Genomic DNA, 20,183 nt, shown 5'->3' with positions numbered 1-20,183 from the left:
ATTGTTAGCATCTTAGGAGTATCATAATAAAAGGAAAACTTTTATTATCACAACATTATGAGCCTTGTTGCACTTCATACGTTAATATAGTGTGATGATAGACTCCTAGAAGTTTATATGTAATGCTGTTTTGTTTGAAAGTAGAGAAAGAAAAGTTTTAAAGAAACCAAACAAGCAATGGCTTCACCATAGGCCATGCAAAATATTGGATGTTTAAGGTAGTGAAAGTAGTGACGGCTTCATCAGAGGCCTTGCCAAAAGATTGGATGGTTACAATAGTGAAGTTATTGAAGGAAGCAACAATTAAGTTTTAAAATCCCATTGATGTGAGGGCTAAAGAGTGTTGGTGGGGTGGTGAGTGCTTAAAGCTCCCTTGCCTTGGGATATGTGCATGCTAGTGGCTAGTCCTCATGACCATGGGAAGTCAGGCAACACTCTATAGGTTCCCTCGTATATTGAGGCTTTGGCACACAAGCTTTCACGTGGTTTTCCTCCTCTACAAGACATTGAGGCCCTACAAATGTTCCAGGTAGAAGTGCAATGGTGAACAAAGAGGCTGATTGTAAAGGTTGGCTAAACGCACATAAAACACATGCTCTTATCTGCAGCATCCTTATGGATGTGGTTAAATCTGAGCATGAATGACTGACAAGGGGATGCCTTTTTTATTGGATGGATTCTGATGTTGGTGGAGTTGGGTGAGTTTTGGTTGTAAGAGTGTGATGTGCCTTTTGGTGCGTATGCTAAAAAGTTTATGGGAAAGGGATTCTTCCTCTTGTGCTATGTCTTTGAAGCCATTCGAAATGAGATTGTTGGGAGGATTACACTATTTTTTGGTGCTATTATGCTACCTATTTCATGGAGTTCGTCCTTTAGAACGGATGAATTCTTCTTTAAGGAATGCCTCGTGGGTGGACTTCCCATTCTTCTAGTCTTGGCTTACTAGGGGCTTGGACTGGGTGGCATCAGCTTTGGGGAGGGTCTTGCATGTACCTCCATGTCCTTGGATTGAGTTTGGCCATAAACACGCTTGGTTTTTGTGGGATTGCTCTCCTAAATCTGATGGATCAGGATCCCTAATGGATTTTGTTGCCTATCAAAGTCAGATTTGGCCCTTTCTCTGATTCTTGTTATATCTACAAGGAAACATCTTATTTAACCTATGGCTAACCATCACACCATGAGAATACCAAGTTGGCTCGAGGTGATAAAGATTAGGTGGCTCATGAGGAGCCTCTAGCTATGGCTAAGCTAGTTGATAAGATTACATGTAACATGCAATACTTGGGACATCCTAAGGAGGTGCAAGGGTAGAATGATATGATAAGACAAATGAGAGGATGGAACGAACCTCCAAGGATAACTCATGGAAGATTATGGGGAAGAAATGTCAAGTACATTAGATGTAGATGGAGGTCCTCACCCCTCAAACCTTCATGATGGTCGGGGCCTGGAGTAAGCTGAGAATCGAGGGCAGATGGTAGATCGAGCTCTTAGGAGAATGTGCTTGAGCAAAATTCAAAAGAAGTGGTTATCCAATCGAGCAACGATGAAGACCTACTCAAAGCCAATTTTGACAAACAGATCTTGGAAAAAAGGAATTCGAATCAAGATCTTACAGAGGGGGCTGGTGCTAAACATGTGTAGGCCACCACAAGCAAAGGGGGTCTCTAAGTGGATGAAGGACATGGCTTGCAATGCAAGGGCAAGGAAGGAAAATTGCTTCCACTCCTTTAGAGATGCCTATCACACCGTTGCACAGTAACGGGGTGCTGCAATAGGCTCAAGAAGCTGGTAGCATGAAAGTAATTTGTGGTAAGAGGCGGGATGTGATCCTACTACAAGAGCTCAAATGTAGTGAGAATGATAGTTTTGGTTCTTGTTTAGACAAATTGGCTTCAAGGTCTTTGTAAATTGTCTAATTCGAGGCAAAGGCGGTTTTGTTATGCTAGTAAAGTCATTCTAGCCTACGAAGGAACTATTTGGACATGGTGATGGTTTCTTTATGGGGGCGAAAGTCTTTATCGACTCTTTTGTCTCCAATATATTAAGTGTTTATGCCCCTAATAGTATAGCTGAGAGATGTGAGTGCTGGAGAGAATTAAATTCAGCAATGTTAGGTACGTAGTGGATTTTGAGGGGGGATCGAAACATGACATAGTGGTTAGGAGATAGATCTCATCAAGGGCGTTTTCTCATAGGATCTTAGCACGAAGATTAGGAGGGTCTTGCTTTGACTTGGAGTTTCTTGATTGTGCTGAATTGGATGCGGAGAGGTCATGGAGCAACATATCTCAGGGATTTGAGTTTCATGCTCATTTGAGGAGGGGTGGTGGCTCTGTGCCCCTTTTAGAGGGTTGTATGTCCTTTCCTTGGGGCTATCTAATCACTTGCCCATTATCTTGAGGTTTTCCCTACCTATTGGGTCACTGGATATCCCTTATAAATTTGATAATGGTTTCTTCAATGTAGAGCTTTTGTAGGACTATTAGAAAGATGTGGTAGGAAGCGATGTGGGGTTTGTGGACCCATGTGCCAGGTGGGATACTATTGTCAGAGCAGTTCTTAAAGTGGCTCGTGTGACTGGAGTAGAGACTGTTGTGGGCGAGTGCGCCAAGAGGAGGAACTACTGATGAACATTCGAACTTCTTAGAAGGGTGACTTGGATTAAACTCCTTGAGATGCCATTCTAGGCACCCTTCTAGTTAAAGTTGAGGTTGCATTGGCGGGCTAGGGGAGTAGAGGCTACATGATTGGCTTGCTTAAAGAGATAGTAGCTCTAGTTATCAGTGGGGGATTGTCCATCCAAAGTCTTCTTTCAGTCAGTAAAGAGGAAACATATTTGAGAGGGAGCCAACTGTGTGCAGGATAAGCAAGGTAACTTACTGACAGAATTTTGGCATGATGTAGAGGTTTTTCGGTTGGAGCTTGGCTCCATTGTGGGGGATGTAAGACCCTAGGATTCATAGTGGAAGGATAATTTGTCAATGGTGTTGTTTGGAGTTCAGTTGAGGCTCTCAGATGTTACAACTCATGGCAGTGCTCAAGTGGAAGAGGATAGCTCACACAAGGACTCAATGGAGTGCTCAAGTGAAAGAGGATAGCTCACACAACGTGGGAAGGAGAGCGATAGAGGAGACACAAGATAAGAGCCACAGCATCAAGTTTTTGCATTAGCTATCAACCTCACAATACAAGGCTCCGATCCACAAGGTACCACCTATCTTATAGGCTCCCAAGCCTTTATCACCCAATCCAAATCCTATCCATGATCTACACCAACCAATCAAGCTGATGTAGATTTATACCCCTCTAGTCATCTAGATTTACTAATCTCAACACTCCCCCTCAACACGAAGGTAGAGTATTACACTAATGTCAAGTGGTAAAAGATGGAAAAAAGCCTTTACTAGTAATAGGCCTTACTACAAGGTTCTGGAAATGACGCCATGGTGTTTTAACTTCTTGACATCCCTATACATTTCACCTTGGTCATTCTCACACAAGTTTGTCACTCTCACTGAAGTGATGTGTATATGGATATGATCGGCTACTACAAACATGCATGAGATCTCTACATATGCAACTTCCACTAATGAAAATGATAGCAACACCTTGTTGGATCTGCCAAGAGCCTGAGGATTACACCGGAAAGGGATTCAGTCGTGATCCACACTTGGGACCCCAGAAAGGCTGACTGGCTTCCCTTGGACACAGTGAGGGAAATATATGCCTTGGACACCCAAGAAATGCAATTGCTGGCTAGGGTCTATAGCCTGATGCCGAAGATTGTCACTCGAATGTGATTTGCTCAAAAAATTGGCTGACAATAAGTGGACTCATGGTAGAACAAGTCTTAGTAAAATCTCCTCTAAGTTGGCCTATAGGAAGTTGTTTACTATTCCTGCTTTGTTAGATGAGCTCAACAAGAAGTGGAGGATTAAAAGGGGTCCCAAGTGGTTGGTTGGATTGAGGGGGATTTGGAAGGAGTGCAAGATTGGTTTTGTGAGTTTCTTGCTATGGAAGGCGACCCATTTGTGGCTTTCACTTCGTGCAAGATTATCAAGGTGGGTGCCAGTGAATCCTCTCTCTGTCCGCTTTGTGGCCAAGCCGTAAAATCGATGAAGCATCTCTTTTGGTCTTGCATGGTGGTTCGGGGTGTGTGTGTGAAGCTTGAGGTAGCTGTGAGGCAGTCCGTCTTGATGTTTAGGCAATTCTTGTGTGGTGGTTTGGGGTGTGTGTGTGAAGCTTGAGGTAGCTGTGAGGTAGTCCGGCTTGATGTTTAGGTTGAAGTAGCTATGAGGTAGTCCGGCTTGATGTTTAAATTTACATTGAATCAAGGTGAAGGATGGTGTTGGTGGGTGAGACGATGGTCCTCCAGTCGACTTTAGTTGCTTGTTGGCCAACTTACGTGCTATGGTCAAGTTGTTTGTATGGAGTATATGCAATCATAGGGTGTTTGGATCACTAGGATGTGGGGAGTCTGGAGTATACGAAATCATAAGGTGTTTGGATCGCTAGGATGTGGGGAGTCCACTTAGCGTGAGATAATTGCTGGGGTTGATGTGGATCTGTAGGATTTTGGTGCCTTGTTGCTCACGATTGATGATTTTGCAGGTTTTCACTTGAAAGACTTAGGGTCCGGTCCTTCTTAGAGTTTAAACGGGGGGTCTGGCCCCCTGTTTTGCCAAATTAATAAAAGCCGATTGTTAAAAAAAAAAAAACCATTGACCATAGAGGATTAAGCAAAGAGAAAATAAACAACAAGGCAAGTATGGTTAAAAACACACAATAAGCAACATCCAAGTATCTCTTGTAGAGCAATAAAATGCTACAAATAAAGAAAGAAGTGAAAATTCGTGTGAAGCCACTTTCAACTCCGAGCTAAGCACTCCCAGGAGATTGAAAACCGTAGGCTCAAAACCACGAGCAATTGTATGCCTCAAGTTTAATATGAGTGTAAGGTCAAAATGCAAATCAAATTGGACTAGTAGGGAGATGCTTGGTAACAAGGTGGAAACGACTAGAGGGAACCCTAAGGGTGAGTTCAAAGAGCCAGGGTTTAAGTAGGGTTTTACTCACAAAGCTTGAGCTGTCTATTACAAGTAAGTGTCTTCTCTCTATCAGGTTGCTCGCTGCATTGTTGCCTCAAGCTCCTGTCTCACAATCACAATGAGGCCTCCTATGAGCCGCGGTGGGGGCGGTCGAGGTACTCTTCTTCCCTTCTCACGTTCTTGCTTTCTTTGCCTCATGCAATTCTAGTAGGATTTCAATTCGGGGCTAAACGGGAGATGGAGCTGTGGCTTGGGGCTTGTTTTCTTTCGTTTTTGGCCGGAAACATATTGTAGTAGCTGTTTCACAGGAAAGCCAACGAGTGGGTCCCTTGCTTACAATGTTTGCACGGTGCTCTTTTTTTAGGAGGTCGTGGTGGCAGAGGTGATGGCGGAGGAAGGGGCCGTGGCAGGGGTGGAGGAGGCCGGGGCTTCGGAGGCGGTCGAGGCGGCGGAAGAGGGGGAGGTCGAGGAGGCGGAAGAGGGGGAGGAAGAGGAGGTATGAGAGGGGGTGCGAAAGTCATTATCGAACCGCACAGGCACGAAGGCATCTTTATTGCCAAAGCAAAGGAAGATGCCCTTGTCACCTTGAACATGGTCCCCGGGGAGAGTGTCTATGGAGAAAAGAGAATTACGGTCGAGGTACTGTTATTTTCCTTTTAACTTACAGCTTTGTTCGCTCATGTTTGGCAGGTTTCTTGGTGTAAGGATCGACAAAATCGTAATAATTTCGAGGAAGAGGTTAAACCTATGTATGTACTGACAGTTGCAAAAATGGTCAATGTGCAGGTCGAGGAGGGAAAGAAGGTGGAGTACAGGGTTTGGAACCCTTTCCGCTCAAAGCTGGCTGCAGCTGTCTTGGGTGGTGTGGACAATATCTGGATCGTGAGTGCCCATTTTCTGGAAAGATGAACTGTTTAAATGCAAGTAGGTGTTTTTCATACGTCTAGCTTCTAAGTAACCTCAGGGCTTCTTTGATCACTATTATTGCCTCATCCAATCCTGTCCTAACCTAAGAAGTCTTTAAGAAATTCTTGGTTTAGTGCTGTATTCCGTTTATTTTCTCACATTTCTAGACCCGGTTTTATATTGCCCTTACCAACATGTCTTCCTAGGGCATAATTCAGTCTATTAAGTTTTAATAGACCTGTGATGCTTGAGATTTTAATTTTGATGGTCTTGAGTTGCAATGCATTGTTATTCTTCCCCTTAGGACCTTTTAGTGGTGCCTCTGCTTCAGGAGTTTGAGTTTTGACATTGTCCTGTAACTTCACGATGATGTATCTGGGATGATTACCTTTCTTCCCCACCTTGAGGCTCTGATATGTGCACTGGAGAAAGTTTGAGGTTCTGATATTTTTTGTTTTCTTTTCTATCCCTTCAATTTTGAAGTTGAGAGTCTTTCCTTTCCTTGTGAGGTATCTTTTGAGATCTTTTTTGTTTTCTTTTCTTGCCCCTCAATTCTGAGTCTGAGAGATCTTTCCTTTCCTTGTGTGTGTGGAGAGAGAGAGAGAGAGAGAGAGAGAGAGAGGTAATATATCTTCTCTTCCTTTCATGTTTCAGAAACCAGGCTCTCATGTGCTGTACCTAGGGGCAGCCTCTGGGACAACAGTGTCTCATGTATCAGATATTGTTGGGCCGGTAAGGTTTGGTGATCTTCCGTTGTTGTGGTTCTCAGAACCAAGATAACCTCTTTTGCCTTGTGGCATACGAGTGTAATTGTATGTGTGGTCGATGGTGGCTCTGTCTGTGCAGACTGGGATTGTTTATGCTGTGGAGTTCTCTCACAGAAGTGGGCGAGATCTGGTCAACATGGCAAAAAAGAGAACAAATGTGATACCCATAATTGAAGATGCCCGACACCCTCAGCGGTACCGTATGCTGGTTGGGATGGTTGACGTCATGTTTGCTGATGTTGCTCAGCCTGATCAGGTAGTTTATAATTTTACAGTGGGTTTATGAATATGTTTTTCTTTTATATCGGGTTTATACAGCATTCATATGCAGGCATATGCATAAATGCTACCTTGAATTAAGTAATTAGTGGATTGTGCTTCAGATTTGACTTTAGATACCACACATGCATGCACATAGTTGAGACTGGACGTGTATGGTTACCCCTTTCCATACGCATATGGAAGATATTTGACTTTTTGTGGTTTATAAAAATTGGGTCCCGGACCTTTTTAAAAAAAAGTTTTTGCAATTTCATGACTTTAAAATTAATACTAGTTTGAAGTTGAAAGCTCTGTACTCTCTGACAGTTAAATGCGTGCAATGCATATTTTCTTGTTTTTCGCTTTATAAAATTAGGGTCAAGTATGATTCAGCCCCAGTGGCTGAACCTTACTTCACTCATACTTTCGTACTCATATGTGTTTGTCATATGGAAACTTATGGAAAAAACTATGTGTATGCATGAATGCTACCTCGAATTGAGTCAGTAGTGGATTGTAGGTTTGATTTGACTTAAGATGAAAGAGTTTAAGATTGTGATCTAGGCCATTGCCTGACCATCCACAAATTTGTCTTACTCATGTTGCTTGTTAGGAAGGGAACACTGTTTAGGTGGAAGTACCACACTCGGTTTTTGGGGTAATCCTGTGTCTGAAGATATCTTGCATGGTCAGTTTAGCCTCTACAGCAGTGATGAATCGAAACTTGCAAGCTTGATTAGTATAGTTGAATAGTTTCTTCCTCACGGGGGTTTCAAGATGGCTGCATTATCAACATAGTGCTCAAACGTTTTGTATGCAACAATTAGTCAATCAAAGAATTGAATTAATTTAAAAAATAAGAAAATATTAAAATTTATACACGTGCTTTTAGCATGTAGAGTACTTGAACGAAAATCTTAAGTGGTTTTTTCCTCATATATCTGAGCTTATTTTCCAGCTCAGGTCATGGCTTTTGACTTCTCTTTATTTTTTGGTATCTTTAAGTAGCTCTATGTTCGTGCCTTTGATTTCCTAGTCTATTTTTATGTCAATCTTATTAAGAAGGTTTGTATTCTGCAACTTGTTTCTAGTTTGAAAGAGCTGAAGCCTACAGCAGAAGCTTTGTTTGTTATCATTTGCAGATATCTTTAGTTTGTTTCCTGTCAGCTTTATGCTTAAGTTCATAGCAAGTGTGACTAGGGAATGCACATTGCACTTCATCAGTTTTTTCTGAATGATAGTTTCTAACATTTTTCTAATCTGGCCTTTATGTTGGAGTAATGGCAGACCAACTGACATGTTAGCGTGTCTATCAGAGTATTGTAGAAAGTTGTCAGCTATCAACTTTTTTTTATTGTGCACTTGAAGTTTTGCATATGTGTAGGAGGTTGAGAGTTATCATAGTTTTGTGCAGTTAAGACCGTTGCACCTCTCTCTTTTAGTTGCAGCTAATTCTTCTCTTATATCTTCAAACACTGGCTCATATCTTAATTATTAGCCTCATATAGTTGATGTTTGTCGTCCAAACTTGCATGATGACAAAACATCCTTGTAATCATCATGTGGCTTAGCCTTAAGTTCTTGACAAATGTCAGGCACCAATGAAGAACTGGCTACTAAGCAGATGATGTGTTTGGATTCCCCTTCATGATTTTGTGACTGAAGACATCCACAGGCTGATGCTTTCTTCCACTGTGTGACGTGTCCTTTAGCTGATGTTTTTCCACTGTGTGACGTGTCCTTTAGCTGATGTTTTTCATTTCCAAATAAAGATTTGGTAATTTGTGGTTCTGAGTGCTAGTGTCACTGAAAATGCTGTCAAAACAGTATTTGTCTCAACAAGTCAATCCGATGTGACATAGATTAACTATTATATAAAAATGTGTGAGGTATGGATGTAGAAGCAGATGATGATCGATCTGGATTCCCCTTCATGATTCTGTGACTGAAGAAATCCACTTACTGATGCTTTCATGAAAACCCTTTTATGCTTCCCAGAGATAATGCCTTTGGTATTGGTTGAAAAAGCTTGCCAAAAAGGTCATTTTCTTAAGAACTAGTTTTCAGGCCATATAATTCCTAAGTATCAGGTCTGATGTGGAACTTGTGATCAAGCAGACGATGACATATCTGGATTCCCCTTCATGATCCTATGATTGCAGAAATGTATGGGCTTTGCTACATATATTTTGTTGTTCATATTATCCTGGTGTGCAAGTATAATTTTAGCTGTGAGAGTTCGTTATTATTGGAGACATACTTTGATAATTGCTGTTTTATTTCATGTTTGGAAGATGCAAAAACAAGCTAAAGGAATGCATGTTTTATTTATCAGCTTTATTATTTATCAATTGTTCTCCAAGTATCAATAAATGGCTTTGCCTTCATGTTTGTTTCTTGGATGCTTTTGAGTATGTCATATGTATGCATGCTAGCCATATAAGCTAGTGGGCTAGGACATTGTTATGCTTGAAGGATATTTCGTATACGTAACTGACATTTGGATGTGTGCGTGCGCACGTAAACCTTGTTATTTGCCTTTTGTTTTTGACCTTCAGCAATATTTGTACGGTGGTACAGGCACGCATATTGGCTTTGAATGCTCATTACTTTCTGAAGAATGGAGGACATTTTGTCATATCCATCAAGGTATGTTTTCTTTGGCATCTACATCGTGGGTGTTTGATTTTTGCATATGTGAAGGCATGTGGAATGTTTAAATGTTGCCTTTTAGGTTCCACTACAACAGCTTAAAAAACCTGTCTGTGAGAAAAACTAAGGTAACACTTCTCATGATATTGCAGTGGATGAACTATACTGAGTATTGTAGGAGTCAAAACTTTTCCTTCATGTAGGAAAAATGAGTACTAGTAGTTCTTGGCTCATTAAGTGCTCTTGGGCTAGGTGTCACGCAAGTTCTTCAATAATCTTGGCAAATCTGTTAATTCCTGCTCTCAAAAACTCCAGCTGTCAATCATAGTTAGGAGATGAGAACACACGATAGTTGTGTGGGTTGGAATATTAGAGTCACCTTCCCACTTGTGAGCCCCCATATGAGGACAGATGACTTACAGACTGAGCGTATGTTTAGTGCTTCCCATGTGGGCAGCAGATTGGCTGCCACATGGTCAGTATACAGACTTCTTTGTTGAATTAGTTTTAGGGCAGCCTCAAGGGCCACCCTGGCCAGGAAAAGTGGCTAGCAGAGACCCTGGAGTAGGGGATGTGGAGGCTGGTGCAGTCTTTAGCATGGGCATTTATTGCGTCATCAGCAGGACATTGCATAGGCAGCTGGTCAGCCAAGTGGAGCTGTAGGTTTAGGTTGGTTGGTTTGTTACAGACAGCAGACAAGCAGGTACGCCTCAGAGCAGAAGACAGGCCTCAAACCTGTTGGCATGCCACGTGCCAGGTCAGCAGTGGGCCCAGTCTGGGATAGTTAAGAACTACATAGCTGCACAATGGTGTGTAGAAAAAGTAGAGAAAGACTTACTCAGGAAACAGTTCACATCACACTGGGCATGGATAACTCAGAATAAACAGTGCTCAGAACTGTAGATGTATTGCAGCACTAGAATAGTGAACCTGTGAACAAGGATCCAGTGTAACTCTCTCTCTGAACATTGCATCCAAGCCTTAAGCTATGTTGAAATAGAGGATCCCAAACATATATCACATTCAAAACAAGAGGATACTCTTCAAATACTCCGTCAATTAAGGCAACTAAGGGGCACAGCTGAGAATCTTGAGGATCTAGCTTCAGTGCAGTTGAAGCAAAAAGCCAAAATGTGAGAACCACAAGGAAAGCTCGAAAATGGGCATATACAAGGGCAAAGCATTCCATAAAGACAAGAAACGCTGCTACCATAAAGCCCCCCTCTCTCTCTCTCTCTCACTCACTCTCACACACACACACACACACACACACAGAGTAAGGAAAGCTGGAAAATGGGGATCACTTGGAACATTGCATGCAAGCCTTAGAGAATCCCAAGCATGTATCAAATTCAAGAGGAGAGGATACGCTTCAAATAATCCGTTAATCGAGGGAACTAAGGGGCATAGCTGAAGATCTAACTCTATTGCAGTTGAAGCAAAAAGCAAAAAAGGTGAGAACCGCAAGGAAAGCTGGAAAATGGGCTTATACTAGGGAAAATAATTCCATAAAGACAAGCCTTAAGCTATGTTGAAAATAGAGGATCCCAAGCATGTATCAAATTCAAGAGAAGAGGATATGCTTCAAATAATCCGTCAATCAAGGCAACTAAGGGGCATAGCTTTGCAGTTGAAGCAAAAAGCAAAAAAGGTGAGAACCGCAAGGAAAGCTGGAAAATGGGCTTATACGAGGGAAAATAATTCCATAAACACAAGAAATGCAGCATTCCATAAAGACAAGAAAAGTCTCTCTCTCTCTCTCACACACACACACACACACACACAAAACACACAATGGGCCTCTCTACACCAGCAGTCCCCCCTTGTAACCCCCTGCGATTGTATTCCTGCCTACCTAAGCATCTCCTACAGGCACCTGGAGTGTTCTGGTGCACCCATATGTCCTTCAGTCTGTGAGAGAGAGAGAGAGAGAGAGAGAGAGAGAGAGAGAGAGTCTGAACTGTGCTCTTTATGCTTTGTAAACAGGCGAATTGTATAGATTCAACTGTCCCAGCAGAGGCAGTGTTTGCCCAGGAAGTCAAAAAGCTGCAAAAAGAGCAGTTCAAACCAGCTGAGCAAGTAACATTGGAACCTTTTGAAAGGGATCATGCTTGTGTTGTGGGTGGTTACCGAGTTCCCAAAAAGCAGAAGGGAGCAGGGGCCTAAATTATTTTTTGTACTTGGTTGTATCTTCTTATCATTACGTCTTTTAAAAAGTTTTTTTTGACACGTGAGCAAAGTGAAGCTGTCTCCTAACAATGAGAGATACCAGAAAGTTTGTTTTGGCATATGGGTTGGAAGTAGATGGTAGGAAATGTAGATTGTTATCTAGGTACACAGGATTGCCCTTGCTTTCAAAGAGGAGTTTCATTTGGACTTCTGCTTCTAACAAACACTCGGTAGATTTGTCTGTTGTGCAATGTCTCACAAAGTTACATTGTTTTTAAAACAGCAATTCTATGCTGGCATGTAGATAGAAAGAATTAGAGCTGAAATTACAGGATGGAACAAAGGGAACGAGACTTTAGTAACCATGACAATGCAGGGGACCACAGATTGCTGCCTTACTGGCATTTCCATATTCAGAAAAAAGGAATACTAAGGATGCAATTTGGTTTCTCTTTGCTCTCATTTGCTACTTAAACTTGCTCTAGATTTTGGGAACCTAGTAATTGTTTAATGTTCATCACATTCCTGTAATGTAGTTTGCAAATTTAAAGTGGAAGATCCTGGCTTTTTTCTGAAATGTACCTAAGAAGTTTTATGACTTTCTAATGTTAATTAAATAATAAATTTAAAAAAAATAATAAGAACATTTGAGCTTGTTAGAGAGTTCCTCCTTTTAGCTAAGACTCCTTTTAGCTAAGACGTCTTAGAAACAAGTATCTCAAGAGTTCTGTTCCTGTTAGTCCTAGTCATGCCACACAAGTAATTTATGCCGTCTATAACGTACACAGTAGTAATATTCTCTATGTAGGACAAACCTACATATTAATAAACTAAGATGTTTTAGAAACAAACATCTGAAGACCTCTGTTCCTAAGAGTCCTATTCATGCTACACAAGTAATTTATGTTGTCTATAGCATACATAGTAGTAATATGCTTTATGTAGGACAAACCTATAGGACGGTGTGTATTAGTTTTCAAGAACATGATCTAGAATTCAAAACCCTTATATGTGGCAATTGCAAAGTTTGGTTTTGAAACTTTTAGTTGCTTTCCTATCGAGCATATAGAGGTTCCAAGGATTTTTACAAGGTTGCTCAACCTCTTGAATTGTTTTGGATGAGAACATTACACATTTTCTTCCCAAGAGGTTTTTATTTGTAAGGAAAATCAGCTCATTATAAGAATAATAGAACGTCTAAAAAGAACTGAATGATGTGGAGAACTCAAATCAAGCCCTTTAATATTCCCCTTTACCAACATGGTCATATTCCTACCCTTGTACGAAAACCTATAGTTACGTTGCGCTTTCAGTTAACTTAGTTCCAAGAGTTTTTGCCCCTCAAAACTATAAAAAAGATTTCTTTATCTAGATAGACTAATGTCTTGGGTCTTTTATTCAACAAAAGTTTTTGAAAAATATAATGTCAAGTTCTTTTCAAATGTCTAAACACCTTCAAAAACAATTTGAATCTAAGCTCCATTATATGTTAACTTTTTTGTATCGTTAGCAAAAGCTTTCTTTCAAAGCAAAGAACTCTAACTGAATAATAAACATTTGATTTCTATTTTAACTTCTCCCTATGTTGACAAGGTAGGCTTGAACTCAATTTTGAAGTCTCTTGAAGTAGTGCATTCTCTCCATTTTTATATGTGAAGAATTTGGAAGCATCTAGTAGTAGCTTGTAAGTATGCAAAAGGATTTATGGACAAGGATTTATGGAGAGAGATGTAAAAGGCTTTCAGAGCATTCAAAATCTTCTATCCTTAGAGATCCTTGTTGTAAAAGTAAGAGTCCAAAGCTTTATTGATGCTAATTTAGGACATGTTGTCATAGTTGATACATAAATTTTTCTTTCTAGTAGCTTAACAAACCTTTTCATGAAAGGCACGAAATTTTGTTTGTACTCTTTTAAAGAGTTCTGCCTTATAAAAGCTATTGGTAAGGGAATCTTAGTTTGTTTTGCAAATAGAAGAAAGTGGTGGAGTTCAAAATCTTATTAGAATGGAAAGGGAGGATTTGGAGTTGCAAGTCACTTACGTTAATTGCTTGAAGCAAGTAACTATCTTTTTATAGAAGATGAAACTTTGTCTTGAAAAATTCCATAGGAAATTTGACATTTCTTATATGGATAAATGTTTTGATAACTTTGTTTTTCTTTGCAAAAAGTTTTACTTAGGATGCCTTGTGAGAGATGTGAACTCGTTTGCCAAAATTTACGCCCCTGTTTCTATAAAGGATTTAATCTCAAAATACTAGAGTTTTTGAGAGTCTTCTAGATTTGTATGCAATCCAAGTATCCCTTTTCTTGGTGCTGCTTGGAAGTTTCACGTTTTATTGTAGCTTTGACGGATGTCTCTAAATGGCTAAGCTATTGCTTCAAAGCCATGTTAACCTAGTGTCCATGAACTTTGGAGGGACTTATTAAAGGAAGGCAAATGTCCCCTCGCATTCAAGTTGGATTTTAAATGACTTTGTAGGAGTGATTCCTATTGCAAAATTTTTTAATTCCTCCTAAAGCATTTAGGAAAAAGAGTCTTCTATTCTCCTTCAAACCTATGATTTACGCCTTACACAACGATCAAGCTAGAAGGCTTGAAGTTTAGAATCAATAAGCTGGAAGCTGAAGTTTTCAAGTTGAGATTTGACAAAGATGGATGCAAAGTGCTAAAGTTGAGGATATAGCTTTATGTTTTGACTTTTCTTAGCAAACTTTTATCTTTTCACTTATGAATTTGAGTTTATGCAATGTCTTATTTCTATCAATAACTTCCTTTTCATTTTACCTAATCTTAGCTAAGTCAGGCATTGCACTTCAAGAGGGGATTCTTGTGTTTTCTTAGATCTTAGACTTTCTCAATCTTGCTCTTCACCTCCGGAGAGTGCCGACAGAAACTCAGTACGAAGATTTTGTATAAATGGATGCTCAAGTATGTGTGGGTGTGTGGATTTATGTGTGAGAGCATATTTTTATACTATGGTCTACACCCACTGTTGGGCGCTGATGACGTCAGTGGGGATGTCATAGTAGCTAGTCCCTGCTATGCATGATGGAGTTTATGGTTTTCAACCTTATGAGTGACTATCATGAGATTGAAAGTGCACTATGTTGTGTTTTTAGAGGATGAGTTTGGAAATGTTCCTGGATTCATCTAGGTATATACCATAGGATTAGAGGTTGATATATATGGTAAACGTGAACAACATGAATATAGTGGTTTACACATTATAAAAATGCCTCACATTGACTCAAACATTTCTGATTTGGCAAAATATGGAGCCATTTCTTCCCAATTCGATAGATTTTCCACCTTTGTGCAACTAAGGAGTCTTTTATCACTTAATGTAGTAATTTGATCACTTTACTAATACACAAGAGGTATAATCTAATAAAAAAATGGAAAAGTATGCACAATCCTAGATATGAAGTCTTTTATCTATGGTGTATCACCCTTAGGCATGTTTAGAATGATTGAACATAAATTGAAAAACAAAAAGCGGGGAGTTGAATAGCTCGTTTTTCTTTTAGTTTCAAAAGTTTCATTGAGTATGCATGTGCTTCCTAAGTTAGGAATGTACTTTTCCATCTTTGTAGGAAGCATCACATAAGTGTAAGAGGTCCATTTAGTTTTATGTTTATATATATATATATATATATATATATATATAGAGAGAGAGAGAGAGAGAGAGAGAGAGAGAGAGAGAGAGAGAGAGAGAGAGAGAGAGAGAGACTTATTTCTATTTTTTGGAAGATTTTGTTTCTTGATCATTCGAGTGAGAGAGTTCTGAGGATGGGAGTTTTTATGGCTCTCTACAAGTGAAAGTGAGAATTTAATCTAAAAATGGCTCTTACCCCTCTATATATATCAAAAATTTAAAAATTAAAACAGATCATAAAATCCCCAAATTTTTTGGAAAAGATTTACCATGAATGCACAAGACATAACACTTCAGTTTGAATGTCCATCATTTTTTAAACAAGAACTAGGATTTGGCAAAAAATTTAATGCTACACTATCAAACACATTGTTAACAATCTTCAAAATTGCAGGAGGAATGAAATTGGCACTATGCATGCACTTCTCCACACATCGGCCGATCTTTTCATAATTTATGGTAAAGTTGAAGGACTCTAACATGCCATCCTCCATAACCAATAGGTGTTCTCGCATATCCCTTATCCAGTGTGTGACTACATTTTATACAAAGGTTTGTGATTTTCAGCAATACACTCACTACATACATCAGTTAGCCCACACAAGCTTTGCTAGGGAACACACACATGCACACACACACACGTACTCTCTCTCTCTCTCTCTCTCTCTCTCTCTCTCTCCATCCAAGGCAAGATCAGTTTCCTTGTCTTGGCTTGTCCTTCATAAACTGGGGTATCCTCAATATTCTCTATTTCTTTGAGCTCTGATTCCCTAATTGGCCTAGGCATTGCTATTGTTGCTTCTCCTCTAGTGTAGTTTTTGAAGTAATCGAGAACTTTCCTTAGGCCTTCATGGCACTTTGAGGTGCTTACTTGGCTGCTAGCTCCACTAGAAGATATTTGGTCCAACTCACCTATGTTCCCTTGTTCTTCTTTTATGTTACTATTCACCATTTCACTCTTCATTCTCACATTGGGTTTGAACTTTCTAAGCTTTTTGCTTTGTGAGACCAATGATGGATTATCAATAGGAGTCGCACTCCCAAGGAGTGGTTATTTGGCCATACAAACACCTTCAAGCCCTTTAGGATCCCATTTTAAAGTTGGGGACTCAGGTGCTTTTGTGGACTTAGTTAAGTTCAATTCAACCACTCTAGTCTGCATTCTTTCGAATTGGTCGAAGTGCTCTATCTTGGCCTTTTAGCGTTGTACACCTCCCTTTTTTTTCGTGGACTAATTGCTATTAGATTGTGCTGGAGGGTTGATCTTGGGGTATTCAATGGCCCTGCGTGCCTGTAGGATTGCCAAGTCATTGTCAAATACTTGGCCTTCCAAGGTTGCATTATCAGCTTCTGTTTCCATATCCCACTCTATGTTGGCACCGTAGCCTTCTATTATGGACTCTTTAGGGTCACTATCCCATTCGACGCCTATCATGAAGACTGGCATTTCCACTACTTCTAATTCATCATCCCGGATTGGTGCTTCTAGTTGTATCATTTGGGCATCCACATCTGGCAACATTAGATGTGTTGTTTTACAATTATTTATTGTAGCCTACGTCTGTATCCAATTATTGATGTCACTTTGTGTATCCCCTTCTATGGGCTTTAGTGCATTGGTAGCTACAGAGGATGTTGGCTATACTGGAAGAAGTGTCTTCAAGATTTATAGGAATAGTGGGTTTGATTTCCCCTATTCCCAAATTTATCTTGAGATAGCGGTTTCTCTATTTTGGATGGTGATCCTATCGGTGCCCCAATCATGGAGTACCGACACTTCCCGAAGCCATGGTCTTCCCAACAATATCTAGTATGCTGTGGCGCCCTTGGGAAGATCCAAGATAGTAAATTGGAGCATGAATCTTACTCTACCGATTTTTGTTGACACATTGTCAATGATATCCAATGGCTTCATTTTCGTGTGGTCAGTTAGGCGGATGTTAAATGTGGCCTTCTGCATTGGAGGTAGGCCCCATTCTTCATATAGCTCTCTTGCCAGAATGTTTACTCCTACTCCGCTATCCACTATTGATGGGTATTGACCAAAGGCTTTATGCTCTAGCAGGATGGTTACATTTTTTATGTCATCCCTAGCACCGAATTTTACTGAAATTACCTTTTTCTCTTCTTCAGGTGGGGGGAAGTATTGTGAAGATTCAATCCATCCCTTGAAACTTTCCCACATTGTAGGGCAATTTCTTAGTAAGGTCCCAATTGGCATTGTAATGGGATAGCTTATCAAGCTTACTAGTGCAGTGCCATCCAATTGGCGATTGTTTTGCATGTTGCTCTATTATCTGTTGGAAGTTGTTGGGATCAATCACCTTGTCAATGCTGGGTGCTGATGCTCTGACCTCTGCTGCTGCCATCTTATCTGCATCAAATTTTTCTTGTTCTTGTCGAACCCATTGCTTCAAGGCTTGGTAACGTGTCTTTTCAATTTCAGCATTGGGGTATGCTTCCTTGGCTCCTTAGGTGGCCCTAGAGCGCAAGGGTAAGGGCATGCTAGAACACGGTAGTGTGAGAAAGCATGGATGCAATGGAGATAAATCGCATGAACACAATACTGAGCTTGAACACTGAACCCCAAAGAGTGGGAGCTTCATTCCATTGAAAGATATTTATTCATTTTGGTCTCTACACAATCCGTAAGCTACCCCCGTGTTGGGACCTCTCTTGTAGGATACCTTTTGGACAAGAGTCCCTCCACTTTTGGGGGGGACCTTTTGGATCTCTACACAAAGTGGGGGGACCTTTTGGGTCTCTACACAAAGCGAGGGGACCTTTTGGGTCTCTACACAAAGCGGAGGGACCTTTTGGGTCTCTACACAAAGTGGAAGGACCTCCGAAAGTGTAGGCTTTTAGTCTTTCTCTCTCTCTGAAAGTGTAGGCTTTGTCTTTCTCTCTCTAGATTTAGTATTTCTCTCTCTAGATCCTGATTTTGCAAGTATGATTGGATCTTTTCTAGAGAGGATTTTGGCTATCCTCATGCTTTAAGATTTATCATACCATCTTTCAGGCTCAAGATATTACAAGCGGAGATTTGCCCGCTACTCTACACACACAATGCTTTCATAGTTGTTGTCCTAGACTACACTTTTGGCCCTTGTTGCCATAGGGTTAACAACTCCCGTGGACCAATTTGATTACCTGTCCTAGGGTTATGGTTGGGTCTATAGACGATGTTGTGCTGCGGTTGTCTTTACCCAATGAGTATGGTAAAGATGGTGGTGGTGATAGATGGAGCGAGCTTCTTGTCTTTCTTTTGCTTGTAATCCATGAACACTGTAGATTGCTTGCTTAGTTTAACAAACACACATAATGCCCTTGAAGAGATATGGCCCTTTAAAAGAGGCGATTTGTTGTTCGAGCATCTATCTATTGATTTGGATTGAAGGTGAGGTTGGGCAAATGGTCATCAATGGTGAGGGACATCTCCAGGATGATTGCCTCACTGTATCTTGCACTTTCCTTAAGTGTTTTGTCATAACTGCTTTGCACAATTGATGCATGTTTGTCCAAGGCTCTGATCAGTGTTTCCTGGCTTGTCCATTTGATTTTAGAGTTTCTATTGATTATTGGCCAATTACGAAGTGCATCTTCATTATCTGAATCATGATGATTGGCATCCTATTGGTAGCGATGGGGTACTGCATCAAATGTGGGATGCGTGTGAATGGAAGATGGAGCCAGTCAAGGAAGTACTTTTCATTGAGTAGCTTTAGTCTATGCCAAGCAAGCTATGGCTCCAATTTCATGTTGATGTTTGGAGTGATTTGTGCTTGGTGGATACTCATTGAAATTCTAGAGAGGTCCCATCCTCCTCTTGACTGCATGTTTGGGTATTACCTCTAAGAATCACCAATGGGATTATCGGGCATGGGAATCCTATTTGTATCTTGTTGCAACTCCCTTATGGGTGTGCAAATTGGATTATCCAATTCTTGAAGCTGATTGATGGAATCATCAATGGTGTATTCCATTGAAAACTCAAGTGAGATTGGAGGAAAATGTGGTCTTGGGGGAGAGAAAGAGGTTATAGGGGAAAAGCCTGAGATAGAAGCAAGTAGTTAATTTGAGAAGGTAGAAGTAGGGATGTTGGGGGAAAGTGGAGGGAGAGTAGGGCAAATTGATTTAGCAACTTGATAATCCTCAAGGGATGGATTGTCAAGTGTTGGAAAAAAGTTGGGTGTAACTGGATGATAGGAGTTAGATTCTTGGATTAGGCGATAGTGTTGAGAGGCATGGGCAAAGAGGCATGGCAAGGAATATGGATTAGTGTGGATTTTTGGAAAGGTATGGAGAATAGTACTAGAGTTATGTAGGGATGTGAGTAGATCATAATAGAGAGTGGCAAGATAGGGGAGATTAGATTGAAGGTAGACCACATATTCCTTTGGCAGATCCATGTCGCTTTCGGTAGGCATTTTTTAGGAGTTATATCCCACGGAAGTTGCTCGTGATTTTTGAAGTAATGGTAGGAGTCCAGCTATTACCTGAAGAGGGGGGCTTCCCATCAAACATTCATATAGTAGTATTGCATCATCTTTTAACAGTATGAGATTTGCATGCACTGAGAGACAGAACACATTCTTCTCATCTTCATCAATATGCTGGCATAGACCTCGGAGAGTCTTGGTGTTTACTTGTTTGGTCCAATCAAGACTAGATACTGCATGTAACATTTTGATTTGCAAGTGTTTCCAAAGTATGCATA

The 20,183-nt window shown here is 40.5% G+C and overlaps 1 protein-coding gene and 1 non-coding gene across 2 annotated transcripts; both read left to right on the top strand.

Annotated features, from left to right (window-relative positions):
• The first annotated feature begins 5,023 nt into the window (after nucleotides 1-5,023).
• LOC147880301 (rRNA 2'-O-methyltransferase fibrillarin 2-like) lies at nucleotides 5,024-12,104 on the top strand. Its single transcript, XM_087370764.1, has 8 exons — nucleotides 5,024-5,041; nucleotides 5,128-5,209; nucleotides 5,419-5,693; nucleotides 5,841-5,936; nucleotides 6,615-6,692; nucleotides 6,807-6,983; nucleotides 9,569-9,637; nucleotides 11,627-12,104. The coding sequence occupies exons 2-8, from the start codon at nucleotides 5,173-5,175 to the stop codon at nucleotides 11,804-11,806; spliced, it is 912 nt and encodes a 303-aa protein (XP_087226890.1). The 5' UTR covers nucleotides 5,024-5,041; nucleotides 5,128-5,172; the 3' UTR covers nucleotides 11,807-12,104.
• LOC147880302 (small nucleolar RNA snoR60) lies at nucleotides 8,890-8,958 on the top strand. Its single transcript, XR_015540617.1, has one exon. It is a non-coding gene; the product is annotated as a small nucleolar RNA snoR60 (small nucleolar RNA).
• Nucleotides 12,105-20,183: the final 8,079 nt, after the last annotated feature.

Source organism: Dipteris shenzhenensis, chromosome 32 (genome assembly GCF_047967505.1).
Source record: "Dipteris shenzhenensis isolate YYH24624 ecotype China chromosome 32, Dip_SZ_1.0, whole genome shotgun sequence".
Taxonomy (NCBI): Eukaryota; Viridiplantae; Streptophyta; class Polypodiopsida; order Gleicheniales; family Dipteridaceae; genus Dipteris; species Dipteris shenzhenensis.
This window is presented reverse-complemented; position numbering and strand designations above follow the sequence as displayed.

Coding starts and splice junctions, on each gene's coding strand:
- LOC147880301 (XM_087370764.1), top strand. CDS start 5,173: ATGAGGCCTCCTATGAGCCGCGGTGGGGGCGGTCGAG. Junction 6,693..6,806: donor TATCAGATATTGTTGGGCCG/GTAAGGTTTGGT, acceptor CTGTCTGTGCAG/ACTGGGATTGTTTATGCTGT. Junction 9,638..11,626: donor ATTTTGTCATATCCATCAAG/GTATGTTTTCTT, acceptor CTTTGTAAACAG/GCGAATTGTATAGATTCAAC.